Here is a 25,814-nt window from a genome sequence, read left to right as displayed (position 1 = left end):
GGCAAGAGCTTAATAGTGAATATGAATGCAGAGGTTCATTCCCCAGCTCCAGAAACACTACAGATGTGGGTTGCTTCGACTTCAGGGCTTCTGCTTCTACGGCTTTAGGCCCTCTGGAAACCTACAACCCTCTGCAACACAGGTCTCTTTGGTCCTGCCACAACAACTTGGGAGTCTCCTGCACTCCTTCGTCCCTCGGCTTGCCTCTTGCTACAGACCTCGGGCTTCGGCACGGCTCTGTAATCACACCACTAGGCGCATCTGGGAAGACCTTTACTTTCAACGTCTCTCTCAGTGCAGCCACGGCAAAGCAGGGTTTGTAGACACAGGACTCCCTCAGGACTTGCAGGTGAAATCTGCCCTCTACCTATTCCAGCGTCCCTTAAGTATTCACACTTCCTCATGAACTGACAGCCTTGTTTTCTTCTCCTTCTACTACTACTGCTGACATCCCGGCTCCTGCTCCATTTCCCATCCTGCTGCAGACTTTTATGCCTCTTACTTTCAGATGCAGGCTATTAGCATTAATTGCCTGACCCTGGCAAAGGCTTTCAAGCCTAATTGCCTGTCCTCTATATGTACATACCTTTTCAGCCCTCTTCTTCGGCACAGTCCCAGTAGGATTCTGGGACATGTAGTTGATTTTCCTAAAATTAGGATTTCTCACTTTTTGTAACATTTTAAGGGCAAATTTAATTTCCTTTGTATTTGTAATAGAGTGGCCATACATGTTAACTATATTAGAGGAAGTTGGTTTAAAGAAGACACCATCTTCATTATTCTTTGCAGTGTACCTTTGATATTGAGTAGGACATTCAGGAACCAAAGGATACCTTTTTTTTGTACAATAGGGTTACATGATATCACCTTGGGTTTTATCAACTTAGTTTTAACAGGAGGTTTGGATATTTTAAAACAACAATAAGCTCTTACCTTCTCTGGCATAGTGGTAAGTATTTCCTTCGGAGGAAAAATACTGTGTCTCATCCTACAAAACCTCCTCACTACACAGGGCCTGGTCTCCACCCCGGTGATCCTCCCGCATTACACAACCCCCAAGATTGGATCAGGAAGCGTCTGCCCTCCCCTGGCCACCTGGGTGGAGACTTTAGGCAGGGTTTTAGTGACGGATCCGCAGGATTCTTCACATCTCAGACCTCTGTGCATGCCACATTGGATTATGAGTGAGAAACAATCAAGCATCAATCTATAATTTGGAACCTATGGATGTCCTGTGTGGAAACAGGATATTTGCAAAGAGGAACTAAACTTGGTGAGACTAACCACGTGTTACCAATCCCACACTAGTACCATACCACAGTGATACTCGAGAGGGGGTAATTTTCCTAGAGCATGCAGGCAACTGCCTTCTTTGCCAGAATCTGTCGATGTCACAGTGTTTTAGAGAGGATTAAAAGATGTTCTAAAGGATGCTTTGAGCCAATTGGTCCATCCTCCAGATAAGATTGCTAACCTAATAAACCTGGTCATTTAGGTAGATCAGGAGACGGGAAAAGAGAAAGGAAGATCTGAGAAAACGGCAAGTTCATGTTAAAAAACAAGCGAGCGCCATCAAATTCAGTCAGTGGCCCAAAACCTATTTAGTTGGGAAGGTTTATGAGGAGACGTGGTTCCAGAACAAGGAAAGATGACGTCATTTTAATCTCGGCTTGTATTATGGAGAACCAGGCACCCCACTACGGCTATGTATGACAAGGGTATAGTTAGACTGGAAACTTACCGGCTCGTCCTTAGTCTGGTTACAGTTGTGAGCCCAAAATGGCCAGTTCTTTAGCCCTGCACTCAGTTCCTTGGCCCAGGATATGACTTATTATTCCATATGTATATTATTGTCACCCTACAAAATCCTTGGCAACAATGGGATGATATTCATGCTCTTCTCGATTGTGGAGCGACAGAAAATTACATCGATATGCACCTAATCCAGAAATAAGGGTCACCAAGTGTCTGTCAGAACCCATATGTCCGGTTTACAGAGCTCCAGTCTCTTAGGTCCTATTTCACAACAAACTGTTCTCATTATCATGTTATATTCCCGGAGACATCAGGAAATCAGTTTTGATAACATATCAGTGCTCAATTTATTTTATGAATGTAATTGCTACACTTTCATAATCCACAAATAGATTGGCATGCAAGGAAGATAAGATTCATGTCCTGACCAATCCTCTACATACGCAGAACAAGATCTATCAATGAAATCTAGGACCCAATAGAGGAAACAGAATGGATCACAAGGAATATTGCTCTCTTAGAGAATATACCCAGAATAGCAAGATGACCAAGATGTCTTTAATGTCAAAGAAGCAGAAACATTGTCTACACGTAGGTCCTATAAATGCTGGACTGGACCTTGACTTGACCTACGACTACCTGGGACCCAGATCCACTACGGGAGGCTACATGAGCTCAATGAAAAAGAACATGTGCTTCTGAAGCAGTATATAATAGACAAACTAGCCTGCAGGTTGACCCAACATTCATATACACAAGTAGGAGCTCCACTGTTTTTCATCCCAAAGAAAAACCATACTGAAATTAGACCCTTGCATCGATTACCAAAATGCTGTTCCAATCTAAAACAGATTTCCTTCACCTCTAATCTGAGTTCTCATGGACCATGCTCACATCTATACTAAGTTGGATATCAAAGGTGCTTATGATTTCACCAAAATCTATCCCATGGATGAATGGAAGATAGCCTCCTGCATCTGCTTTGGACATTTTGAAAACATCATGCCCTTTGGGATATGCAATGCTCAACTTCCTTCCAGCATTTACTGAATTACATGTTTAAAAACATCTGGGATCTGCATGGTTGGTTTTGGCCCAAGGCTAGAAGCAACAGTCCCCGCCATCACAACTCCAATGGCTCAGGAAGGTGTGGCATTTTATTACAATGGAATGGACGACATGCAAGCTTCAGGGCGCCACAGAAAACTTTCTAGTGGACTGGGGTCCGATACTCCAATATTTGCAGAGTGACTATATGCTTCAATGGTGCCCCCACAATATCCGTATTTTAAAACTGTATTTTTGTATTGATTTCTGCAGTGGGTCAACCATGTTTGGTCGCCTTGAGTCTCAGGGACTTTGGGGGAGAGGGTAAGGGGGGGAGGGAAAGTGGGAGGGAGTTCCTGATGTTGATTAAAGTTATATCTGAAAATCAATAAAAAGATTATTAAAAAAAACATCTTGGATGTATTTGTTGTCATTTAATTAACAAGCCCAACAACGTATTCACCATGACAGATGTTCTGGACCGATTCTGCCACCACAAACTTCAAGCTAAATGGTCCAAGTGCTGTTTTATTTAGGGTATATTCTAACCCCTAGTGAAGTTTTGATGGACCCCGGAAATATTTATGCCGTGATTGATTGGCCCAGCCCTAGAAAACTAAAGGAGTTACAAAGATTGTTAAGGTTATAGTTTGCCAACTTTTACATACATTTTATTTCTAACTATCACCACATCATTTTAGCCAATCACTGATCGCCTGAAAAATGTGGTTGGTTAAACCCGGAATGAAGTGGTTCAATTTGCCGTTTAACTCTTGAAAGAGAAGCTCACGACTGCACAGATATTGACATTAGCCAAACTGAATTCACACTACATCCCAGAAACAGATGCTTCCAGATTTGCACTGGGTGCCTTACTTCTCCAGAAAGACCAGAACACAAGTGGAGCTCCACCCAGTAGCATACCACTCTAGGTCCCTAAATGCAGTGGAGAAAAATAATATTTTCAAAAACGTCCAGGGAAGTGTTCATGGTATGGAGGCATCTCCCTGAAAGAGCCAACCACCACTTTCTTATTATTATTGGCCACTGTAATTTGGGGCTCTGCAAAACAGCCAGAGCCATCAACCTGTGGCAAATCAGGTGGAACAATTGTTTCTCACATTTTAATCGTATTGTTACATACAAGCCCAGATCAATACACATGCAGATGTATTGTCTAGTAAAGAACAAGACGATCTTGGAACTGAAGTAGGTATTCAATTTCTTCCAGAAGGAAAGGTCTTGATGCTTTTGCAGGGGCTCGTGGACCTCTATCAAGAACTATTACAATCATGTTACACTCCCGAAGTGACACAACATTTCCAATAACAGAATCCCAACCATCATGAAAAATAAATTCCTTTTCCAGAACCAAAAACTTGGGAACCCCACTCGCCCTGTACAGCAGTTATTACTAGAATTATGCCACAACGCATTTGGAGCCAGTCATTTCAGTATCAGGAAGGTTTAAGTTACTTACCTGTAACTATTGTTCTCCAAAATGCTCATGAATATTTCCTGTCAGGCTGGGAATCCTCGGTAAAAAAAAAACAATTTCACTTTCACTTTAAAACTGTATTTCCCCTCTAAACCAATCACTGTCCTCTGGCTCATCCTGCCCCCATCCAATGACAGTCCTCTCCCTTAGCTCTACCCCTGGTGGCCATCTTCAGATTTGGTAAGCAGGTAAAGTGGTAGTATGAACTTAGAAGAGCCACAGAAGGGAAGGCGGGAGGGTTCGTATGTGAATCCATGCCGGTTTGCATGTAAATCCATGCTGGAAAACAATAGTTACAGGTAAGTAACTTAAACCTTGTCCAGCATGAGGTCTGGCATGAATTCACATGCTCTGAATAACGATTACAGAGCAGTACATATCCACAACCACAGGAGGTGGCAAGGCTCAACAGCAGCAATAAACACTCACCTCTGGAACAGACTCACCTCAAACAAATAGGTTGCATAGCACCGCTTGGCCGTCTCGGGATTCCTCCCTGGAATCCATGTCGACGCAGTAGAACCTTGTGGAGGTGTGCATGGACCCTCATGTAGCAGCCCTGCAGATGTCGAGCAGGGGTACACCAGAGAGAAACGCTGTGGTTGCTGCAATGGCTCTGGTAGAAGCCTGCTATCCAGTCGATGACAGTGCATGATGCAGCCGGAGAGCACCTGGAGATAGAAGCCTTCGACAAGCCCTTTCCTTGATTTACAGGCCCAAAGTTGACAAACAACTGAGAAGTCTTCTGAAAATTCTTTGTTCATGCCATATAGAACTTCAAGGCACAAGCAATGTCCAGTGAATGCAAAGCCCTTTCTATTGGCAACAACGAAACATCCGTAACACCAAAGGTTCGTTGAGGTGGAATTCCAACGGTACCTTTGGCATAAAGGTGGGGTGTGTACGCAGTACCACCTTTGATGCGTGGAAAGAAAAGTAAGGCTGCTTGCAAGACAGGGGCTGAATCTCCCCGACCCGCCTGGCCAAGGTGATAGCCACGAGAAAAGCTGTGTTCCACCAGAGAAACTTGAGCATGGCCTGAATCATAGGTCCGAAGGGCGCTCCTATGAGTTTAGCTAGCACAACATTGATCTCCCAAGCCAGGGCAGGTGCCTTTAAGTCCTTTGAGGAACTCCTTGACGAACCTGTGCGACCACAGCGGAGGTCTGCCCCGGGACTTGGTGTACCTGGATATGGCCGCGAGAGGTACCTTGATAGAGGCATGAGCCAGTCCCGCTTTGGCCAAGGAAAGTAAGTAAGGTAGAAGTTGTGGAGCCGTGACATGCAAAGGGGTAATCTTCTGAGTTCTGCACCACACAGAGAAGCGTTTGCATTTATGTCCGTAGCATGTCACCGTTGACGAGGCTCTGGCCCTGGCCAGGATGTCCTTACATTCTGCGGGTAAAGCATAACCTCCAAACTCTAGGGCTGCAGGAGCCATGCCCTCAGGTTCAGAGTCTGGGTGGTGATGCAGAATCCCCCCTACCCCTTCTCTGGTGAGAAGGTCCATGGACTGCGGCAGCCAAATGGACGGGGCGACTGACAGCCATAGTAAGTCCGGATACCAGATTTTCCTCAGCCACGCCGGAGCAACAAGTATTTTCTTGCAATGGCACTGTCTGAGTGTGTTGATCACACGTAAGAGGAGTGGACACGGCTGGAAGGGTACAGGAATCTTCCCGCCCACGGGAACGAGAACATGTCTCCCATGCTGCTCAGTTGAGGATACCTGCTGGCGAACCTTTGGCACTTGGTGTTCACCGCCATCGCGAAGAGGTCGATTTGGGGCTGGCCCCATTTGCCGAACAGAAAAATCCACTTGGTCCTGGTGAAGTTCCCATTCGTGGCAAGAACACAGTTCCCTGCTGAGCAAGTTCGCAATGATGTTCTTGACTCCCGCTAGGCGAAACAGGACAAGGAACCTGCCTTGACGAACGGCCCAGCGCCACAGGTCATGGGCCTCCTTGTAAAGTGCTGGTGAGCTGGTCCCCCCTTGTTTCCAGATGTAGGACATGGTGGTTGTGTTGTCTGTGAAGATCCTCACCACCTTGCCTTTCAAAGACGGGAGAAAAGACTTGAGGGCCCAGAATATGACTCAAAGTTCCAGGACGATTATGTGGAGGTCCTTCTCCCTCCAGTTGCCAGAGGCTTCTGGCGGGCAACTGTCCGGTGTGGGCTCCCCATGCCCATAGAGAGGCATCCGTGATGATCATCTTCTGTTAAGGAGGAACCTGAAATAGAGCTCCCTGGATGAGATGTGGCTGTACGCCCCACCAATCAATCGCCTGATGGAACTCCTCGTTGAGCAAGATCTTGTCTGCAAAGTTCCCCAACACCTGCATCCACCTTGCATCCAGGAACTCCTGGAAAGGTCTCATGTGAAGTCTACACAGGTGAACAAGGCTAATGCAGGAGAATATCATTCCCAGTAGCAAAATGATGGACCACACCATCGCTGTCTGCACTGACGACATGTCATGATCTCTGCTTCCAAAAGGTCAGGGTTTTCCCAACTCCCTTGGAAGCAGATCCATAACCGAGGTTCCGAGTGCCAACCAGTCCCAATTGGGACCTTTTGGACCCAGTCCTGGCGCCAGTGGCACCAGGCTCATAAATATGCCCAATCCCAGCACTGGAAGCGCCGGGCTCATAATGCTTGGGTGGACTTACCTGCAGCAGACCATGCTGCTTACTTGCCTGCCAGTTGAGTCTCTGATCCCCTTCTGTTTGGAACTACTTTTCCTGTTGGGTGGGGCAGGAGCCACTCCCTAGATTCAGAACACTGGAACTCTTCTGGAAAGCAGGAACTCTTTTCTTACCTAGGCGTGGCTGTGGAAGGAGACACCTAAGCACTACAGGAGGCTATTTAAACCACACCCGATGGATGAATCTTGCTTTGCGTTATTCTGCATCCTCAGCAGCAGAACGCTCATCGTGTCTTCTGCATATGATCCTGGGCCTAAGGAAAAAGGCTTACCATTCTGAATCCAGTCTTCAGCAACACCTATAAAGACAAGAAAGAACAGGTTAGCATTACGGTCTTCAGTGACAGCTCTTCACTTACCTGGTCCATCGGCTGTCACCAACGCCTCGCGCTGCATTCCGGCATCTGAAAGACAAAGGCTTACCTACTCTTCGTGCGCTCCGGAGGTCTTCACACTGCATTCCGGCATCTGAAAGACAAAAGCTTACCAACTCTTCGCACGCTCCGGAGGCCTTCGGCGCTGCATCCCGCATCTGAAAGACAAAACAAGGTGCGTTTAAAGACATTGGGGAACTTTAATACTCATGTGCCATTACTCCTTTCCACATCTAACCCAGTGGGTATTCCGGCACCCTGCAGCCGCCCCGAACTTGTACCTGCAAAATAAAAAGACAGTTAGAGCGCATCGTGAAGCAGGCAACAAGCGCTTACTTACGTGCTTCCAGGCGCTTCTATTCATCACACGGGCTCCATCTTCAACTCACTTCAGCCCGCCATCCGCCATCGCCGGAACCCTGCAAAACAAGAGACATCATTACTAAAGACTTTAAAGACATTAGAATTACTCAAAACTCACCGTTCGTGCAGTAAACGACGGACAGCAGTCCTCTGAAGTCAAGAGGCCTGCTCCCCTTATCCAGTGAAGAAACTGGTTACAGCACCCTGCCTCGAGGCAGATGGAGAGCACGGCGTTCACTTACCTAAGGTGAGAGCGTTAACCTTTGGGGTTCTACAGGAGAAGAGAAAGGGAAGAAGAGAGAGACATTCAATAACCCAGTTGATTAATCCCACATTTTCTATCTGCAGACATCTCACCCTTCGAGCCAGACATACAGTGCACAGAGGTCCAGCCCAAAGAGCCAGCCGTGTGTTACACATCACCTTTGAAGATACGGTATACGCCCAGTCAAGACCGGCGCCTCTACGGGAATCAGGTGAGCGTTACACGACAATTGCTGTAATTTGCCTTGTGTGGCTCTCAACCTCTCCTCCTAGGGCGACGGCAAACACATCACTGTGGAATAATGAAGCGGTCACAAAAAATGTAATATATGCGGGAATGAGAGTTGTCCCTGTGCCAAGTATTCCTATTTAGAATGTCACCCTTTACAAGATATACGTTAAGTAGGAAGTGAAAAGGATTCCAATACACGTTAATTAGAAGAATATCTCTGGTTCACGGTTCTTTATGTTTCTTAACTCTTAAAGCCAAAATGCTGGGATACATATCAGGTAGCTTTTCGTTGCTGGTTGATAAATTACTTGTTAACCATCAAAACTAAATGGAGCCAGGAGCCATACTTCTTGTAAGAAAATAACAGAATATTCCCTTAGTTTGGGCCATAATTGGACATTGGTTACTAGGTTGTAATGATCTCTCATATTCCATGAGATGACCTATAACGAGCGATTATTACTAAAGAAAGTCAATCTTTTTGACTGGTTTTGGATCCCTCAGTTTATGAGCTGATGGTAGCCTTGACCAGTCTGAATGAATAACCTTGGTCAAGTTTTGACTTCAAAGCAGGTGAACTGTACGATGCTTGTGATTTCCGCCATGTTGTGATATGAAGAAAGGTTATAATCATCTGACGAAAGGATTCAGTTTCTGCCAAAATCATCTCATATACCATCTTCGAGCGCATTTTGAAACATCATCAGTGCTAACTGGATAAATAAGGTCAACCAGATCAATATTTTTAGCCCTTTATTTAAGCCTTGAAATCGAAGCAACCTCATTCAGGAGGGCAAGAATATTAGATCTATTATGTGTAATCAGTGATTCATTTGTTTTTACAAATTCTAGTAATAAGTGTTGTCAAATGGAAATTATTGGCACCATTTCCTAAGTGTCCATTATTCTTTTTGGCGCTGGCAAGGTCCTGGCTGTTTGCTCCTCTGTAATATAACTAACTAAATTGCATAGGGGGATGGTTGGGCCATTTGATTTGTTAGAATATGCACCGATTGCTATGTCTCAGCTCTGATCTACACAGAGCTGTCTTTTTGACAACCTCGGCCAAGAATCTCTGATCTTGGCTGACATTATGGTTTTCATGTTTCATAGCGCCATCCTCAGTGCCCCCACAACAGGCTGCACCTTGAGATGGAGAATTATAAAAGGTTTGGTCTTTTGTTTCTTTTTTGCCTTCTTGTTACTTTGATTAGAATTCATGTCTACTCAGTGATTGATGCTGGATTTGGTTTGTTAACCTCAATACTATTTCCAGAGATAGGATTATCTTCAATAATTTGCAGGGAGCACAGAAACTTTCTTGAAGGTTTCTGGTTAATGCCCCTCCTTTGTTGATTATTGGTTTTCTTTTGGAGTTGAAGTTTGTTTCGGGCTCGTGCAGGATTTGAGGATTTCAGGCATATTTTATTGCTTCAGGTTTTCTAAACTGAATCGTCATGGGTCAATGCTGAATCATAGACAGCCTGGATGTTATTTACAGTTTCATCTAATTTAGCCATGTTCATTTCTTATTAGTCAATTGGTGCGGTTGTTACTGATGATGCTTTTACTTGTGGATGTTGCATACAATTTACGTCCCAGGTTTCCAGCTTCGTTTTGAAAGTACCAAATTAAGGGAAGAAATCAAGGGCGATGCCAATTTTATTTTGTCGTCAAGCTCTCTCAATGTATGGAGATGCCAAGGATGGAAGTAGAAGCCAAGAGAAAGAGAACATCAATTTTTTGAAGAGTTGAGAATGAGGCAAGGAATGCCATCCTGTGAGGGATTACAGTGGAAAAGTTGGTAATCTTTTCTGAGATAGCTAGGGTGAAGAAGGGAAAGGAGAGATTTGACCGTTGCCAGTAAAAGGTTGTTTCGGGAGGTTTTAAAGGAGCAACCTTCCATGTATGAGGCAATCCAGGCTACAGCAGATTTGGTAAAGCCATTATCATAGAGAGTAAGGAGGAGAGGGGAGCAGTTGACAGCGCGGAAAGTGGCAGAGTGGTCCAAAAGGATTAGTATAGAAGAGAGTTTAAAAATGGTGAGCATCAGAGAGAAAGTTGCAGACATGCAGGTGTCCAGCCCCGGTGGAGCAGTTACTACAGGAGCCAGATTAAAGTTGCTATCCAAGGTTATTATCCTCAAGGATCTTTGTGATCTGGATGAAGACACCCAATTAAGTATCTTTGAAATTTGGAGTGGGGGGCAAACCGGACGATAGTTCGTGGCGAAGGCTGGTTCAGTAGAGGGTTTCTTCAAAAGGGGTGGGATAGTTGCAGATTCGAGGGAGGCAGGAAAAGTCCAACTCAGAGATAGAAGTTAAAGAGCTCAGGGAAATGAGGATAAGTGATTGAGACTAAGCGTTGGCCAGTTTGGGGAGCAAACAGGTCGTGAGGAGCACAAGGCGGGACAGCACTGCGAAGGATGATGGCTAATTAGGTAGGGGAGAAGTAGTAATGAGTCGATGTAGATCCCCCCGCACAAGAGATGGGGCATTGGGGATAGCACACATATATGAGTTTTACCCACAGGACCCCGGTAAACAGGGCTTTGGCAAAAAAGACCTGCAGGGAAACTCACAGATCCCAGGACAGTGTTGGTCAAAGGGGGTCATAAGTGCATAGTTAAAGTTAGAAAAGGCATGATCCATGGAAGAGGCATCAATAGGGGAGAGACATGGGAAAGAGGTCCTCGCATCATCAAGGTAAAGGGCAAGAGAGTCCAACTTGAACTTCCTCTTCATCACTGAAGATGGGAAAGAAGGAATAGATGTTGGAGGGACCAAGAAGTTAAAGAGAAGAATTAAATGATCTTAGAAAGAGAGGGGTAAGAGGAGAGTTAGTACAAGGTGAAGAGATCTCAGCAGAGTGGGTATACTGGTCACGCAGGAAGTGGTCAAATAGGAGGGATTTAAGTTCAAGGTTTGTAGCTGTGGAGGGCTTGCAAAGGATGTATTCCCCTAGCATGACAATGGGAATGTCAGCGGGAACTGACTCAAAAATAAGGTTCAGATCGGGGAAGAAGGAATTGGGAAGCATGGCGGGTTAATAGAGTCACAGAAGTGAGAGGAGTATGGGGATGAGTAGAATAGTGTCATGTTCAAAGTGGAGGAGGTGCTATCCACGGGTGGGAGGGGGAATAGGTGCAGTGATGAGGACCTTATTAGTAAGGAACCTGTGATGAAATATAGGAATCCCCTCCCCTCATGAGGTTAGGTAGGTGAGACCGCTCAGTAGAAGCAAGTGTGACCTCACTGGGAGAGACTCCCCTTTGGGGACAAGGACTACCATTCATGTGAGGAATTCACTAGAGAACATTCTAAAATAATCTATTCAAACCTTTCCTGTGAAAATATTTGCGAATAAAAAAACAGCACGTGTTCTTGTCAACAGGGGAAATGGTCAATCTTTCTTTAAAGTCAAATTCCTATTCCACTGGGAAGATGATGACAAATGGAGGAGAAGAGAAGCCCCTGGAAACAGAGAGAAAGGGATGAAGAATTGCACCGGGGCAGCCCCACAACCTAATTCCTGAAAGAGGAGGAGCCTGGAGATGTGAGGGAAGAACCAGCATATTACAAAAAGACTTGAACGCTGGTTAAAGAGAGAGGCTGGACGTGCAGTGTCCTGTAGTTGTGCGAGTGCGAGAAGTAGAGACAGGCACCGAAGTAAAACAGGAACCGAAAACCTATACCGGATTTATTGTACCTCTAGAAAAACTGTTGCGGAAACCACTGATGAATCCAGGGATTTCTTCCCTTCTCCCCAATGGTGATCCACCCCCCTTGGGACTAGGGAGGTGAGTCTGCTAAGCTTAACACCCGCTAGGGGATAGGGCAAGCTGAATTGCACTGGGGGTTACCCCCCCGTTAGAGGATAGGAGATCCCTACAAAGGCACATAAATTGTCCTCCCTATTCCAAAGATCCCAATATCTTTGTCGGCTACCTGGGCATTAAATTGTATGATGACTTGAAAATTCCTGTAAGAATGGCTGGAGTGGTTCATAACCCTCTCTATGCACAGTACTCAGGAGGAAAGAGAGAACAGTGGAAAGTCCCACTCCCTAACTGACGGAAGGATAAAGAGCCAATCAGGACTAGAACATGAGGAAGGCCACAGCTGCCGAGCTGGAGAGGCATGGAATCTTCCTCCTGGAAGGTGTGGCAAGAGACGGAGAGCATACACCAGGCATGGCAGAACCGACTGCGGCAGAGCCAGTGGAATGCTCACAGCCCTGCCAAGAGAATAACTGCATAGAGCACAAGCTACCTGACAATCACCATGCTGAGAGAGTGCCAGTTAGCCTGCAGGAAAAGGAGGCAAGCTCTGCCTGGAGCAGAGCCCCGACAAGAAGTCACAAAAGTGGCAAGGTGTTGACCAAACTCCCAGAGTCTTTTGAGGAGCCCCATCACGAGATCAAAAGTACATGATTGCTCCCTAGAACTGGGAGAAGGGAAGCAAGGCCAAACAAGATCCCAAGATAGGGTGAGAAGAAAAGGACGCCTGGGTGAGGCGAGGGAAGCAAATCCTCAAGGTGGAGCGAGAGAAGTGAGACCACAAGGCCGGGTGAGAGAAATCAGGACGATAGACAGAACTAATCCCAAGGCGGCGTGTGAGAAGTGAAAACCTGAGTTGGGGTGAAAGACACAAAACCACAAGGTGGGGTGAAATCAGAAACCACAAGGTGGGGAGAAGCACAATCGCAAGCTGGGGCAAGAGAAACTACAACCCAAAGCAGGGTACAAACCAAGAACAGCCTCAAGGGCGAGAACGCCAGGATATTTCCTGGTAAAGATTACCCGAACACCCTCACAAAGAGGGCAAGCCACAAGCCAGATGTTCCCCAGTGAGAAAAGAAACACCAAGAGACATTTCTGGGACTTGATTGAACTTCACAGTAGAGAGAGATTGAAAAGGCCATCCACCTACTGATTTAGACTGTGTATCGGGGGCCAGGAGTCCTATTGAGAGAGGCATACCAAGGTCGGGGTCAGAAACCAGTCACCATTGAGTTGCTAAGGCCGAGGGCCTAAGTGTACCTGTGTTTGATTTCTAGGTTTCTTTTATAGCGGTAGGAACGGAACTCAGGTTAGTATAGGTTTCTGGACAGAGGACTTTCTTGTTTTGTAACTTGTCTTGATGAGCACCCTCTTATAGTGCCTCTAAAGAATAGGGCCAAGAGTCTTAGATCTAGGGACAGCGTAAGTTTGTGATTGATAATAAAGGAAGGGCAGATACCACATCACTCTTGAGGAGATCAGCCAGAAGTGTATTGCACCGTTCTAAATAATAGATCCCCAGAAATAGTTAAGGGCATATTATTTGCACAGTATCAAGAAGGGCCTTCTACACCACCAAGACAGTGTGTACATTCCTTCAACAAATTGTCTGTCTTCCAGCCTTCCAGTGAGGCCATAACTCATGTTTACCTGGGCATCCAGATCAACAAAAAACATTAGGAATTGCTGCAGAGATACATTCAGTGGCCTGTCTCATGACAATATATGGCTTTCACAGTTAAGGACTGCGATATATATGCTAGAGTAGGAACAAAGAGCACAGAATGCCTCAGTGGCCCCCGTGTCCACTGCCCACACCTTCAGAACCCTGGCACACCCAAAAGCTCAATTTTATAGGAAATGCATAGGGCTATGATACGATCCCAGTGGTCATAGACTCTTACATAATTGGGCTATTTTACAGCCATGAAGAGGGTTCCCACACTGCCTCAACTGGAACAGGCAACAGGATAACGTCATTCAATTTCATGGGTTGTCCCCGGTAATACTATAGGACCAGAGCTCCCAATTCATGTCTCATTATTGGAAGGAGTTGTGTTCCTTGTTAGGCATTCGTGTGAAGTTATTTACAAGCTTTCATCCAGACAAAGCGACTCAATCAGACTCGGGAGCAATACTCTGATGCTTTGCAGCTGAGGAGAAAGTGATCAGGCATTCTCTCTGTTCCACAGAATTCACATTAAACAATGCTGTGCATGCTTCTATGGGAGTCTCCAGTTTATCACAGTTCTGGGTTTCATCCCTGGGTGATTCTATCAAACCCTTTCTGAGAAGCCCCAATTGTGGCAGTGTAAGCCCTGAAAAGGGATGTGTTTGCCACCCTTCAGTGAACCAGGAATGTGCTCTATATAGCAAACTCTAAGTAACAAGACATTTGCTGATACAAAACAGAGTCCCTGAATTGCTTTAAGGAGGGCTAAAAGGTATTGATTTCAACACAACACATCAGTATCTGTACTTCTCCAAAGCTTAAGCCATGATACATAGGACCTTATAGGTTTCCGCCACAAGTGATGGCCTATTGCAGGAAGCTTCCTGGCTATATGACAATTCGCCGGCCATGTATGTTTTTCCTTATGAAAACAGCTTCCAGCTCCACGCAAACATTGTGTCCTCCTCTGGTCTTGGTTCCAAGTACCCCAAGTAACAGGTGCGTATCTGTTTTGGGGTTGGGGGAATACTGCCACAATCAGACTCTATCAGACCCTTAGGCAGCCAATGCTAGCACAACATTCATAAGCATTAGATAAGGGTACAGGCAAAACAGGCGCACCCCATAACTCAAACCCCCTACACCACATCAAGCCTTGGACTAGGCAGGGCATTTTGAGGATGGAGGTGATTTCAGCACCACCTTATGTGCGAGCTATGCAGGGGTCATAGAAAGAATCAAGGAGTCAGGATTCAGGTGTGGAAGGACAGATCGGCAAGAGTAGAATAGAGCATTGGTGCAAATCACAAAGGATGTGAAAAAAAACCTAGGGGTCGTTAGGAGACAGTGCGCTTGTTAATACCGCCAAAGGCTGAGAAATAATTTGTATAAATAGGATCTTCTGCGTCAGTACACTTCCACTGGGGCCCCCTAGAAGATACCAGGACACAAACTGGAGAATACAAATTGAAGGTGAGTCCAACGTGCAAATCCTGGGTATTATTATTGACGTTAGCCCAAGTTGGTCTTGAAAAAATATTCTTTCACATCAGATCTTGTGTTATGACAAGTTTAATCTTTATATTTGTTTCAGATATTGTGAAGAACCAACCGACACATGTTTCGACCCTCTGGGTCGTTATTAAGGCCTAATGCTGAATAGCAGGTAATCAAAAGGTATATGTAGAGAAGTTATGTTGGTTTGTTAGCAGTCCAAATCCTGTAAAGCAATAATTGCTGTACCGCAAAGTATAGGGGCACAATCCCCATCTCCATGTAGAGTAAGTGCCACACACCAACATAACTTCTCTACATATACCTTTTGATTACCTGCTATTCAGCATTAGGCCTTGCTAATGACCAGGACGGACGAAACACGTGTCGGCTGGTTCTTCACAATATCTGAAACAAATATAAAGATTATACTTGTCATAACACAAGATATGATGTGAAAGAATATTTTTTCAAGATGAACTTGGACTAACGTCAATAATACCCAGGATTTGCGCGTTGGACTTACCTTCAATTTGTATTCTCCAAATCACAAAGAACCCAAACTTCTCTATCATATTTGGTTGCAGAGATCAGGCTTCTTGACTCCATGTCCCACATGTCAGAGCAATGCCAAAGGTTAAGATTAATTCTAAACCTTCTATCCATCACCTCTTGTTTTGCTATAGTCACCCGAGTGGGACGGGTATGTCCAGACATGGGTCCCGTGCCTGCGGGGCCTAGAGACCCAAGCTACCAATCACTAATGAGGCCCAGCAAGGCTGAAACATGTTTGGGGATTCATGTGGTCTTGTGCAGAAGGGATGTGCCCAAGCAGTTTGGGCTGGACTGCCCCTTTTGGGATGGGACCAGGGCTGATTTGCATACAGTCTTTCCCCTTTTGCAATGGCTTGGCAGGCAAAGAACAATGGTCTGGAGGGTTACCCAGAGCAATGCCAGAGGTTAGGATTAATTCTAAACCTTCCAGCCATCACCTCTTGTTGTGGCACAGGTCCGTACATGCAGCTATCTTTTTTTCTGCTTTCTTTTTTTCTTTTTAATAAAACGATTTTTAATAGGTTTTCAAAACCAAACAAACTGATCAGGACAAAAAAGGGGAGGAAAAGAAAAAAAGTCATCTTAATATATCCAACATATTCAAGGTAAGAAATCACATTTCCCCGTACTATCACATAATGAGTCATAGGTAACACACATCATGTGTCGACAGAGGAAACTTCCATTACACACAGTTGTATAAGTAATTGTCCTTCAACCATTTGTAACAGATCTTCCCATATATTTGAGGGCAGACGTGCAGCTATCTTAGATGACAATATTTATGTCAGCCCAGCAACAGAGGCCACGTTTCGTGAATCAGCAGATAACATAGATGAGAAGCAAGTGGCAGAGCTTCCATCAAGTGGAATCCTTCCTAGACATTATGTGCCTACATGAACGTACAGTTCCACGTACACATAAGTGTACAGCTCTTTGACTCTGGAAACTGACTAGTTATTTTAGTGCAACCACACATTGCTGCAAATCGTTGGCATTTCTGAGGGTAAATCAATGAGCAGTGAGTTACTAAGGTGCTAAGTGTATACCCAGCATGCAGAGTCAAAAGGCCCTGGTGGAAATTCATGTGCATATTCAGAATGTGTGAAGACATGATGTGGAAGAATGCTAATTGAATGAATTCTGAGAAATGTTGGAGCAAATGTGCAATTGGGGCAAGGAGAACACAGCACACAGGTACAATACAAGGCGTATGACATTGAATTGCATGCATTTCTGACGATAAACAAGGAAAATGTTTTCCGATCACACAAAGATTTATATTAAGAAAGTACCAAGGGCCTTTCATGAGAAAATATTTAAGCAAACTAACACCATTCTTAGGGGTGAGAAAAAGGGGTTTCATTTTACGCATGATGCAGTTCTTCACCCTCTGGGGCAACAGCAGCTAAATAAATGGGTGTAAGTCACCTCTAAGCTCTTCAGTTATGCTGCCGAGGTGTTTTATAAGTAAACACGTTCTTTGATTCAGGCGAGAGGCTCAGGACAAGTTCCAAAGGTAGAGGGAAATTGTGCCAAATCCAATAGAATACAGTTGTTTTTTATTCTACCTTTCTGCTGGTTCCATTCCCTCCTGTCTAAGGCCTGTCACTCATATCTTGTGGATAAGATCAGGAGAGTGAGACCGTCTCAAACAGGTTCTGGGGTCTGTGACGAATCCAGGATGTTCGTCCCTTCTCACCAAGGGGGAGTCACCCCCTTTGAGGCAAGGGAGGTGAGCTTGCTCAGCCAAACCCTCCTTAGTGGGTTGGGAAAGTGAGACCTCACTGGGAGTGACTCCCCTTTAAGGGACAAGGATTCCCATTCCCATGGGGAACTCCCTATACACAAGGTATTATCTGCCTACATGAGACTAGTAAATACTGACAATACATCTATGTGTTTAGCTCAAGGTAATGCTGACAATACATCTGTGTATTTGGCTCAAGGTAATGCTGAACTTTCCACATGCTTCACAACATGTGGTGAACAATATGCCACCTCTCGTTATAGGAGCAAGAATAAATGGCCAGCGACCCTTGAATGGCAAGAGAGAAACCATACGTAGGGCGAGTCTCCGACATGAACACGTCGGTGAAAGGCGGAGCCGGTTGTAGTGTGGAAAGCAGCATAGACCGGAGAGAGACGCTGCCGACCTGGAATAGCAACGCACAGAGCCGGAGAAGGAACGACTGTGCAAAGCAGACTTTACATTGAGGTGTGACCACGCACAGGACGTGCTGGGCCCAGTGCCCTCGAATTGCCACTGAAGCCGGGGACCGAGGGAGGTGTAAACCCTTGCTCGCAACGCAAGAGCCAAAGAGTCTGAACAAGCCAAGACGAGCAGAACACATAACCCGCTGGTGTACAGATTGTAAGAACAGCAAGCTGTGGAGAACACCACTGCTACAGAGGAGACACACCCTCACTGGAGCAGACCCAGCGACAGACAAGGTGCATGGGTTGCCCAGTTCAGTGGGAGGTGGAGAGGGGATAGAGCAAGTATGGAAGAAGGAAGAATTGCCCTAAGCCCACATCAGGGTCACAGAGGACCAGGGAGAGAGAAAGAAGGGAGAGAAGGGTGCTTATGGGACCCTGAGAAACCAGCGTACAACAAACCTTGAGAAGGGTCGCAAAGACCCACAAGAGGTAAGAGAGCTATCAGGAAACAGGGGTTACCAATACCCCCAAACGAATGAGTAAAACATTCGGACAAAGGAACCCAAGGGAGCCAAAGGGGCCCAGTAAGCAAAGTAAAAAGCCGATACAAGAGGAAAACAGAAACATGCAACCAGAGAACCAAGTGGGGCGAGACTCGCCCCCTCCTCCCAAAGGGAGATGAGGAGAATGGTTACGGGAGCCTGAAAAACTTGGCGAACAAGAGATAAGAGAGCTACAAGAGAAGAGGATTACCAATACCCCAGAGAGATAAGTGAGACATTGGGACAAAGGAACCCTAAGGAGCCAGAGATGCCCAATAAACAAAGTGAAAAGCAGATACGTGAGGAGCATAGAGCTATCCAACCTGTGAACCAAGTGAGGAAGGGATCCACCAAAGTGGTGTAGAGGGATCAGGGAACTATCCCTCCACGTTTGGACATTTTTGTTTTACAGGGGCTTGAGACTTTCTTTATTGCACGTAGGAAACTTTTGAGGAACTTTATATAGACTGGCAATAATTGTTAAATAAGAAGAACTGGTATCTAAGGCTAGTTATTGGATCCAGGACGCCCAAGAGAGATCAAGATGAACAACTCAGAGTAACATGCACTCTTCCTACTTTTCTTTTACCTTTTTCTAAGTGGTAGGGCCAGTTCAGTGGATAGGTTAGGACAGATTACTATTTTAATTTTGGACTTTGACAATCAGTTTGGCTAAGTTTTTGATAGGAAGGGAAAACCCCCTTTAGCTGTAGGGATAGTGAGGTGTTTTCCTTTTAAGTTAAATAAACCAACTGATAACAATGTACTCTGGTCTGATTTCCTCTTCTGGCTCGCCACAGGTGTCAATGAGTGTCTGCTGCTCCTGTGGAGACCAGTGCCTGACACCTCAGTAATGCCACTGTGTTGAGCCAATCAAGCGTGATGGATGTTTCGTCCATGAACAGTATTTCTATGATGTTCTTGCCTGTCTTGAGCCACTGTTTTGCATGTAACAGTCTCACTTTGTCATCATAGTTCCCTCAAGTTGATTGATTAGAGCGTAACAAAAACATATCGTCACTGTATTACACATAAACAAGGCATACAATCATAGCAAAAAAAAAGAAGGTTACATTTCACTCCTCAGTTTATAGCCACTCAGTGGACGATGAACCTACGGCTTCCCAAAAATATTTACACATACTGTACATCAACACTTCACATAAGCATAGTCTTATCCATTCAGGGCACCAAATCATCCACCCTTCTCAACTCAGAGATTCCAGAGAATGGTAAATGCCTCCGTTTGTAACATGAATCCTGTGAATTCAGGACAACATAGATTGAGCTGAGTCACATTACTTTCATCGTCGTCCTTAAAATGGAATCAATCTCATACAGGTGCAAAACAGTACACCAAAGGAATTGTAATGATATTGTAGCTTTCAGAATAACAGAAACCACATAAAACGCTGGATAGTCCTCAGATTGGCACACATTTCTGGGAAGATTATTTTAAGCATTGTGCAGTATTAGAAAAAGAGTACAGCAGGTGAAGTAGTTCATGGGTTATAATGCACACTGGGGAGAGGTGCAGTTAGCTTGCCTTTAGGCCCCTCAACAACGGGGAAAAAGAAATCCATGTCTCAGAAGCTGCTCGTTGAGACAAAGGGTCCTGTATTACAGCAACGGGTGCATGGTGTGTAAAAGAACCATGCTAGAAATCTCTTTTGATTTATTGTAAATCAAACATTCAATTTTCCAGAGATTTGTTAGTGGCAAACTTTATTTATGAACACAACAGAAGCAGAGAAAAATGCTAACCCAAGTTTGTTTAAGAATCATTACCTTGTTTCTATATTATAAAGATCATAGAACATGTTACATTACCTTAATTGCTCCCTGTGGTCTATAAGGACTTTCAGGTAGTCCGCCAATTTCTTTTGCATAAGGGCAAGATGAAGCCAAGCTCTTCCTCTTCCTACTGATGTTCTAGTATTAAAAAAGAATGTTATTGCATTAAAAATATGTAAGACATTTTGGGGACGACAATATAACATCTATATGCATATTGCAATTCATTCTTTCCCATAAACATATTGACGCACTGAGGCCAATCCTCTGCATACCACCACGCTGAAAGGGACCTGTACACAGTTTATCATTTGCAACTTTACACTAGAATGTTGTCGTGCGAGTACGAAAATGAGCTGAATAACATGGCGCTGGTGCGCGGCCATTTCAGACATTCACTCCCAAACCACAATAAAAGTCTATGTTTCTGCAAGCTCAGTTAGGAGGCATACATGATTTCTGCAGCAGTTGCACTATTTTAGCGCAAAGTAGATGAGTTCACACTGTAGAATAATTTGCGTATTGTTCACTCAAGGGCGAGCGGAGAGAGGAGTGAGAGATGTGCTGGTGCATTGATAAGGGGTGCAGGGAACGAGAGTGCGGAAGACAAGCTGGGTTTTTCCACTCTTGCCTCCCAGGCTTGCTCTATGTCCTTCGGCTGGGGGCAGTCTGCAACCTATGAGCAGCAGGATTTGGCCCCCTTAAGAGGAGAAGGTCCCTATGAGGAGACAGAGAATTGGAAACCCAGGTGTTGAAGTCTCGCTGAGAGGGTGGAGGCTCTGCTCCAGACCCTGTTAGTTGAGGCGTGATCTCTCTGCCTACCTGCCTTGGGACTGGGTAGTGTTGTCGTGACTGAGATGAAGCTTTGTCCTAAACTGCCCTAATGGTGATCTATTCTTGTTATGTTCTTTCATGTTCATCTATTCACGTATAATCAATTGCATTTATTCCCTAGTCATATGTGTGTGTATGAAGTGTGAATAAAGGGCCTGTAAAGAGCCAATTATTTTGCAACTAATGGTCTAAGCGTACATTATTGCCTTTCCGAGTTCAACAACGTTTAGTCCGTGTAATAGTGTGAGTAATTCTGAGGTCATTACATGTGTCTGAAAAGCAAAACAAATGTTCAGAATCCAGACTTTGAAGCTAAAGCGTTAACTCATTAGTATTCGACTTTGGAAAGGAGAATACATCCATGGTGATATGCAGGCTCATGCCTTCACTCTAAACATTAAAAAGCGAGCTTTTGCCACAGTATGGTGGTCTATTACCAAAAATGTCTTTCTACATAATTATGATTGAATGCCAATATGCTTGTGACATTCACGCGGTAAGGATTTCCATATTTTGTTTCACCAGTGATTTATCCATTTGTCAACAATGCAGAAACAGGGGCATTGAGAATGGCTACATTTGGGAGTTAACTTCTACTAGTACTAATATTTCTCTCCAGAGGTTTTTATGTCCGGACCAACCAGCAGAATGTGTGCTACAGTCCACTGCCTTCCTGCAAAAAGTCTCTTCAGCATGTTAGTAGCATTTGCGGCAGAAGGTATAATGCCTCAAAGAGCTTTGAATACCAGCCGTTGCATTTTGGTACCAGGGTGAGGCTACCAGCTCCGCAAATGGATCAACTTGAGGTAGTAAATGGTAAATTCCACAGAGCTCAATCAGTCTTCCAAAGGCCGACAACAAAGATCAAAATCCCACGTCTCTTCTATAGGTAATGGACAGAGAAGTAGGTGGGTGCCGATGGCCAGGTCAATGGGGTCAGCTCCAAGAGCCTCAATGATCCAGAACCTAGCTGAAGAATCCATACAGAGGCAAAGGACCTTTGAAGGACTAGGGGACAGATGATAGCAGGGACCAGATATAATGCTAGTAAGACTGTTGAAGCGAGCCAGGGGAATGATATCCACTAAGGAAGGCAGAAGGTGGGACGCTATAGGCCCAGGAACAGCAATGCCAGAAAGACTGGATTGGATTCAGACTGGGGAGTGTGATTAAACCAGTGGAGTCATCACTGTTTCCCCTGCAGTGACCTCCTCCCTTGTGGCTAGGGAAGGCAGCCGCTACCTGATCCTCACCCTGGGGGTGGTTATCTGAGGGTGGATCACATGGGAGGAGACAACTACCAGGAAGATTTGGTGACTTTGCTGGAGAATATGTGGTATTCACCCCTTCCCCATGAAGAAGATCATCTGACACCCAAGACCTTAATAGCCTACTGTCAGCTAACAGTTCCCCCTTGTAGAGAAAGCCAAGAAACCTCTTCTCTAAACTTCTTTGATCAGAACTCCACCTTTGACCCAAAAACCCACAACCCACATATGACACCCTTTGTTTCAGGTATACCGTTATGAAAAATCCCTATAAAAAAAAGAAAATCAGTCAAGAGTCAATACATACATACGATCTTTTTCTAATGTGCCTTTATGCGAGAACCCTAAGAAAAAAACACTTCAGGCTTAACACATGGACAACACCTTTGTCTGATATGCCCTTATGTAAAATCCGGATGAAAACCAAATAAGAGTTGAAAATCCAATGTCATCCATGGACTCCAACTCCCTTTGTTTTTTACTCCAAATCGCTCTGGTACTGAGACGAGGAAGAGGAGTAAGGAGTTGGTGCAAAGTAACAGGAACTCGGAGTATCACATGCAGCCTAGATGTTTTGCCATACCTTCACTCCTTTCTTTAGCAGAGCGGTGAGAGGCAAGAGTTTGAGAGAAAACCCCAGAATTAATTTCCTGTAAAAATGCGTGAATCCCAAGAAACATTGCAATTCTTTTATGGATAATGCCACTGGCTAGTTAATAACAGCCTCTACTTTGTCAGAATCCATCTTCGTGCCCTGTGCCGACAGGATGCATCATAGATAGGTGCCTTCTGGCTGGTGGGACACACATTTCTCCAATTTGACAGCGATGAGTGTCTCAGACTCTCTGCAATACTATTTTCCCATGTTGTTCATGGTCCGTTACTGTTCAGGAAAACACCAGAATATATAACTCGGCATTCATAACGTCCGAATGGAGTACAGAAGGCTGTTTTTCATTCATCCCGGGAACAAATGCCAAAGAGATGATGGGCTCCCCTGAGGTCGAGCTTGGTGTAAATGGATGCCCCCCCCAGAGGACCTCAAGGATATCGGAAATGAGAGGCATGGGGTATCTATCGGGTACTGTTATCTTGTTAAGCCCACGGAAGTCAATGCCCGGATGCAATTGCTTGGTGTTTTTCTTTGGTATGAAGCACAAAGATGCTCCAGCTGGGGATTTGGGCTCAGCAATAAGTCAGTTTCAGAGGTTAGTTTGAAGATATTCCTTGAGCACTTCCTTTTCCGATTCAGAGAGAATGTGCATATGACCGAACAGTACTGGTTTGTCTTTTAGCAAATCGATGCTGCAGTCATCACCACAGTGCAGGGGTAACTCTTTATACAGGAGAGCCGAGAATACTTCTTGGCAGCATTGATAAGGTATAGGGAAGGTTTGTATTCAATCAACTAGGGCGAATAGGTCACACGTGGCACCGTTGTTGCAGAAAAACGAAGCCCCACAGAATCCTTTGAAAAACAGCGGGAGCTACAAAACTCTGAACCAAGAAACAAAGAACCTGCAGTCCAATTAATATAAGGGTTATGACGATGCAGCTATGGTAAACCCAGAATGACAGGGTAATGGGCGGCTTTGATGAGATCAAATATAATCTTTTCCTTGTGGGAGGCTATGGACATGGTTCATTGCTAGCTTTGTTCCCTGATATGACCTGAAATCACAGGACAACCATCAACCCCTTCCACGGGCACAATGAGACCTTTAATGACCCTAGCAATACTTCTTTCTTGGGCCCATTGGTTGTCTATGAATGGTCCTGCAGTACCACAATTGATTAATGCTGTTATGTTTATCACGTCACGGCTGGGGGGATGCAGTGCAGTGTGGATGACGACCATAGACTGTGCTGGGGAACTGAACTGGCCATCCCATCGCATTTCACTGTACGACCAGGGGGTAATGTTTCCCAACCGCCTCAACTGAGCTATGGGACAGTCTTGCACCAAGTGCTCCTTGGAAGCACAATACATACACAATCCCTGGGTACTTCTCCGGGCCTTTTCCTCAGAAGAGAGAGGACCACGAGCCATAACCTGCATGGGTTCTTCATCTTCTGTATGTTTGACGACTGGTCGGGGTAGATCGATTGCCTGACGCATATGGCATCCTTTTGTTGCATTGAGCGTGGCGTTCTTGGAGTCGATACACTAGTTGCATTACTAGAGTGATTATCTCAGCCAAATTAGCGGTTGGGAAACACGAGACACTTCATCCTTAAGCTCCTCGGTAAGACCCCTTCTAAAGATGGCTACAAGGGCATCGTCTGGCCAATTCGCATCAGCAGCCATTTGCATAAAACGGGTAACATAGGTTAAAATATCCATTGGGTCTTGCTTGAAGTCTAGTTGTTCTTGGGCTGACACTGTAATTTCTTGCCGACCAAACATAACATCGGATACTGGTCACAAAGCCTTGATACGAGTCCAGAATAGGGTTGTTGGTGGTCACCAATGGGGTTACCCAAGCCAAAGCTCTAGCAGAAAGATTTGAAATCATGTAGCCCACTCTGTCACGTTCCATTGGGAAGTAGGTGGCCTTAAAAGTTAATTTGATGGTACAGGCATCCAAATATTCCTTTAATTTACAAAGGTTACCATCAAACATTCGCAGAGGTAAGGGTCCTTGAGGGATGTCAGAGGGGCACGGGCCACCAATTGGCACAGTGTAGCATTTTCATTTTTTAGTGATTGCACTTCTACCGTTAAATTCTGGACTCCGGCTACCAACTGCTGCATTTGGTCCATTAAAGAAGTAGTCGTTGCTAACTGTCATGCAATGCCTGGTTACACTAACCTGGACTGGTATAGGTACCACAGCAGAAGGCAGTAAGGAACGCCCTGGAGTCACTTGTCCTCTTATTGGAAAGAATAGAGAATGAAGTAGCCCCAGGAAACCATCTGGGTGAAAAAACCTTGATGACAGGTTCTCAGGTGTACCAGCGGTGCGGGACTGGACTACGAAGAGGATCTCACAGGCACCAGCGTAGCAGGACCAGGCAGTAGAGACAGCAGACAAACACTGGAGCATAGAAGATGACAAACGGAACCAACACGCGTTCTCAGGCTGAGAGAGTATAGAGGAAAACAGTGAGCTGGGGCAGAGAGTAGCACAGGAAGAGTCTTAAGGGAACTTACTTGGAGTGTCTATGCCAAAAGAGTAGCAGCGCTTTGGTCTCTGTGTCTTTGTCGCATTTGTGCAATTCTTGGGCGGGATCCGACGTACAGATACGTCAACAGTAGCACACAGCGTGGAAAACACTACACAGTTACACAGAAGGCCAGAAGATATGTCAAGAACACCCAGCATGGGAGACAGAAAACCACACGGTAAGTGCTTCCACCAGTGCCACAAAGACCATCGTCCACGATGGTTCATGACAGAAATTGCAAGTGCAATAACTTTATGAAGTATTGTCTATTCTATTAAACAAGTACAAAATGGAAAAAATAATAATCA

At 45.1% G+C, this 25,814-nt stretch overlaps 1 protein-coding gene across 1 annotated transcript in view; it reads right to left on the bottom strand.

Annotated features, from left to right (window-relative positions):
• The window catches only part of RUFY1 (RUN and FYVE domain containing 1), a 1,926,102-nt gene that overhangs the window by 1,470,230 nt on the left and 430,058 nt on the right, over positions 1 to 25,814 (bottom strand). The window contains exon 4 of the mRNA XM_069652681.1: positions 20,273 to 20,374. Coding sequence (XP_069508782.1) covers positions 20,273 to 20,374 — 102 coding nt within the window. The remainder of the gene's footprint in view (positions 1 to 20,272; positions 20,375 to 25,814) is intronic.

The sequence above is a fragment of the Ambystoma mexicanum genome, chromosome 3p (assembly GCF_040938575.1).
Source record: "Ambystoma mexicanum isolate Mex_15411 chromosome 3p, UKY_AmexF1_1, whole genome shotgun sequence".
In the NCBI taxonomy this organism is placed as follows: Eukaryota; Metazoa; Chordata; class Amphibia; order Caudata; family Ambystomatidae; genus Ambystoma; species Ambystoma mexicanum.
This window is presented reverse-complemented; position numbering and strand designations above follow the sequence as displayed.